The sequence below is a fragment of the Octopus bimaculoides genome, chromosome 25, assembly GCF_001194135.2.
Source record: "Octopus bimaculoides isolate UCB-OBI-ISO-001 chromosome 25, ASM119413v2, whole genome shotgun sequence".
Lineage (NCBI taxonomy): Eukaryota > Metazoa > Mollusca > Cephalopoda > Octopoda > Octopodidae > Octopus > Octopus bimaculoides.
Window position 1 is genome coordinate 6,336,460 of NC_069005.1, and position 4,465 is coordinate 6,340,924.

Sequence of the window (4,465 nt, forward strand, 5' to 3'; positions counted from 1 at the left end):
TATTAAAATGCCTCCTTTTCACTTGTTCTTCCCGATTCTCTCTCTCTCTCTCTCTCTCTCACTTGTTCACTCACATAAGCTCCTCTCACTATCACCCAAACTCACTCTCTCCTTCTTACTCACCACTTATAAATACATATTGTACTGACACTGGCAGCCTTGTCACACTCCACTCCACTCTTTGTGGTACTCATATAACCAGTACTCATTGCCTGTTACACTCTCCTCTGCAACAAACCACACACACAAAAAAAAAATGCATGCAGACATTCTCTCACACGCCCACACACAAGCATACACTCACATGTGCACATTCTCAGCACACACATACATACACAAGAATTCATTACTTCACAATTTCAGCCCAGACTACAGCAATACTTACTACAGTCAGTAAGGCGCCATCTTGGAATTTGGGTTTGAAACAAATGAACTGCGCCGAATCTCCTTCTTCACCTTTGACCCAACCACTGCAATTAAGGGGACAATGAAATGTTAATTAGTCAAAACTTATTTCAAAACATCAATTGTTAATATTTTTAATTTCTAACCATGTATTTTTCAGATTCTACTTTGTTGTACTCTTTTATTATTTTATATTCTATAGGTGTATGTGTGGCCATGTGGTTAAGAAGTTTGCTTCCCAACCACATGGTTCCAGGTTCGGTCCAATAATGTGGTACCTTGGGTTAATGCCATCTACCATAGCCCTGGGCCATCCAAAGCCTTGTGAATGGAAACTGAATAAAAATATGCCCTCTCATATATATATATATATATATATAAAGAGAGAGAGAGAGAGAGAGAGAGAGAGAGAGAGAGAGAGAGAGGCTGTGTAGTAAGTAGCTTGCTTACCAACCAAATGGTTCCAGGTTCAGTCCCACTGCATGGTAACTTGGGCAAGTGTTTTCTATTAAAGCCTTGGGCTGACCAAAGCCTTGTGAGTGGATTTGGTAGATGGAAACTGAAAGAAGCCTGTCATACATATATATATATATATGTTGAGCTTTCTGAATGGCATACTTAATGATAAAATACCTTCCATTTTTTTTATTTTAGTAGTGCTGCCCATCTGAAGATGAGCCATGTCTCATGTGATGCACCTGTGTGCCATATTTTGTGTGATCTGCATCTCCCAAAACGTTGCCCCTGCCTGCTCTATACCCGCATCTCCTCGCACATATGCTACCCAGGTCTTTACAGTCTTAGAAGCTGCATGGGAACCTCACCAGAGCTGCTTGCATGGAAAAAAAGCGCATCCAGGACATGCTGCAAAGTGATTGACATTAGAAACAGCATCCAGCTGTAGAAACTAAAACCAGGTCAACGCAGACACTGGAGGACAATGCAGCCCTTAGACTCAGCAGATCCTGTAAAACCATCCAATCTTATGCCAGCATCATGATGACAATTGAAGCCAATGTTTGGAACAACACAAAAGTTCTGAAATGAAATTATAACTGGTATCATCATCATCATCATCATCATTTAGCATCTGCTTTCCATACTGGCATGGGTTAAACAGTTTGACTGGAATTGGTAAGCCAGTTCCAGTCTAACTTGCCATGGTGTCTACGGCTGGATGCTCTTCCCAATGCCAACCACTCCACAAAGTGTAATTGGGTGCTTTTTACGTGCCACCTGCACGGGTGGTGCTTTTATGTGACACTGGCATCGGGCCACAGAACATTTGGTTTCATAGAACCAGGGGTCATATCATGTCATGTGAGTTAGGGGTCAAAAAAGTAAAAAAATTTCCTTACCATGGCGTGGCTTTCAGAGAAGGGCTTTTTGTCGTACGGAATACTGCTATTAGGTTTTTCTTACAACCAAAGGATTCTGCAATGCAAACAGAAACATATATTAGAAGTGGAAGTGGATGGGAGTATTTCATATTGGAGTTGGAGAGGGAGTCCTTTGAACCGGAAGTGATGTACTGAAAGAGTCACCACAAAATAACAGAAGTTAGAACAATCTGTTTAACCCTTTAAATTTCTGATTACTCTGTTAAAAGTATTGCTTATTTATTCCCATTAAAAAAAATTAATGCATGATTAATTCAAAATAATTATGTCTTAGCTTTGAGATTTCAATGTGACTGTTTGTTTTTAGAATGACATTGTAGGGTAGGTGTGAGAGACAGGATCTGGCCAGTTTGAACATAAAACTGGTAGAATATTTCGGCCATTCAGGTTACTCTGTCAAATGTAAAGCTTATCTATTCACATAGTTTTCAATTAATCATGTATTATCTCATAGCTTTGAAATTTTGGTGATGAGATTGTTTAATTTTCTAGCAGACATCTGATTATTAAAAGAAGTTACCTTTGAACAGCAGAGCTAAACGTGAACCAGTGGCGTCCCATACCAAACTTTGAATACAGCCACCAATTCTGAAATTAAACAAAAACTGTTTTAAACAAAGTCAGACACACAAGGCAATGCTCAACCCAAGGTTGCACAGGATGGCAACTGCTCCAAGATGCCATGGAATGAGACAGATTCATCCATCTTGACCACATCTACCCTCCAATAACTGCACCTAAAAGAACGCTTTAAAATTTTGGCACAAGGCCAGCAACTTTGGGGGAAAAAGGATTTAAATCTGTGATTCTCAACAGGGGTTGGTATGGCCCCGAACGGTCCATGATTTTTGGGGCTCAATGCAACAAAATAGTAAACTGGAGATCCACAATAGTATTTTAAGGGCCCCTGGAAAAAAATTTGTTTTAGATGTATGTATTGTACGAAACAGCTGGGTTTCTTTCTCTAACATTTTATATTTTTCAACCTACACAAGTTAATATGAGAAAAACAAAATGGAAATTTCAAAAGAAGTTTCTATAAAACTAGTTTTTAAACATCGAATGGTTATGGGGGTCCAGCAGAATAAAATTGTAATCAAAGGGGTTCATAGATTAAAATAATGGTTGAGAACCCAGTATGTATTGTACGAAACAGCCGGGTTTCTTTCTCTAACATTTTACATTTTTCAACCTACACAAATTAATGAGAAAAACAAAATGGAAATTTCAAAAGAAGTTTCTATAAAACTAATCTTTAAACATCAAATAGTTAAAGGAATTCCCCAGAATAAATAATAAACAAAGAGGTTTATGCATCAAGATAGTAAATTGGGGGTGAACAATAATATTGTTGTGAAGATCGTTAGCCAACAGAATTCAAAGTTCTGGAACTCACAAGAATATTCACAAGGTGTCTCGATTTTTGTTTTCGTTATTATTCCAGTCTTGAGTTTCACAGTTGGAATAAACAGACTGCACACCTATCTAGAGAACCACTGTGTTTTCTTCTTATATTGATCCACAAACAACACAGATATCTATCTCTATTCTTTGTAAGTAAACCAGAGAAATAGAACAAATTGGCGTTGACGGTAGGATAGTGTTGTCATTTTTTGTGAAGTGCACATCTTATGATAGGATAAGAAAGACTGTTCTTGCAGAATGGACTTTTTACCTCTCGACACTCAGATATAATTATTTATTTGAAAGGTTAACAACCAGTTTTGCACATAAACTTCATTTTAGATAAAACAATAATTTAACTATTCTGACATTGATAACAGCAGTGAGCTGATAAAGTTACTCACACAACAACTAGAGAGAGAACAAATGGAGGTAGAGACGTAGCAGCAGCACAGAGAAGACATGGAAGCTTTGAGAAGGATGATTCAAGTTCAAATTTCTGAAAAAGATTCCAGTCCAACTTCTGCTATCCCACCATTTGTTGCTCTTGACTCAGCGTCTGAACAGTGGCCTGATGACTAGTCAAGATTCTGCACCTTTATTAGGGCAGACGCTGTACCTAACCACATGGTTCCGGGTTCAGTCCCACTGTGTGACATCATGGGCAAGTGCCGTCTGCTGTAGCCTCAGGCTGACCAAAGCCTTGAGTGGATTCGGTAGACGGAAACTGAAAGAAGCCCATTGTGTGTGTGTGTGTGTGTATATATATATATATATATATATATATATATATATATATATATATATATATATATATATACACATACATACACGCATGTGTGTGCTTGTCCCCCCGACATCACTTGACAACCGGTGTTGGTGCATTTACGTCCCCGTAGCTTAGCAGTTTAGCAAAAGATACTGATAGAATAAGTACTAGGCTTACAAAAAATAAGTCCTGAGAACTGAACGGCCCAAAGGTGTCAGGTAATGCTGAGTAAGTGCTATGGACAGACCATAGATAAGTAGAAGACACTTGCCCAAGGTGCCATGCAGTGGGACTGAACCCCAAACCATGTGGTTGGGAAGCAGGCTTCTTATTTATTTTTTCTCTAATCTATTTTATTTTATTCAATTTATTTTCTCTTTTCTATCTCAGATTAAAAATTGTCGCTAATAAACTACGGAGTAGAAGAAAGAGTTCAAATTGTTTCCATGTTTAGAAGAGAAGGCAGTAACACACCACTCAGAAGCTG

The 4,465-nt window shown here is 38.3% G+C and overlaps 1 protein-coding gene across 1 annotated transcript in view; it reads right to left on the reverse strand.

Moving 5' to 3' along the window:
• Positions 1-4,465, reverse strand: part of LOC106873014 (aladin) — a 28,484-nt gene that overhangs the window by 2,231 nt on the left and 21,788 nt on the right. Inside the window, exons 10-13 of the mRNA XM_052976812.1 lie at positions 3,614-3,678; positions 2,326-2,393; positions 1,764-1,839; positions 386-470 (exon numbers count right to left, since the gene is read on the reverse strand). Coding sequence (XP_052832772.1) covers positions 386-470; positions 1,764-1,839; positions 2,326-2,393; positions 3,614-3,678 — 294 coding nt within the window. The remainder of the gene's footprint in view (positions 1-385; positions 471-1,763; positions 1,840-2,325; positions 2,394-3,613; positions 3,679-4,465) is intronic.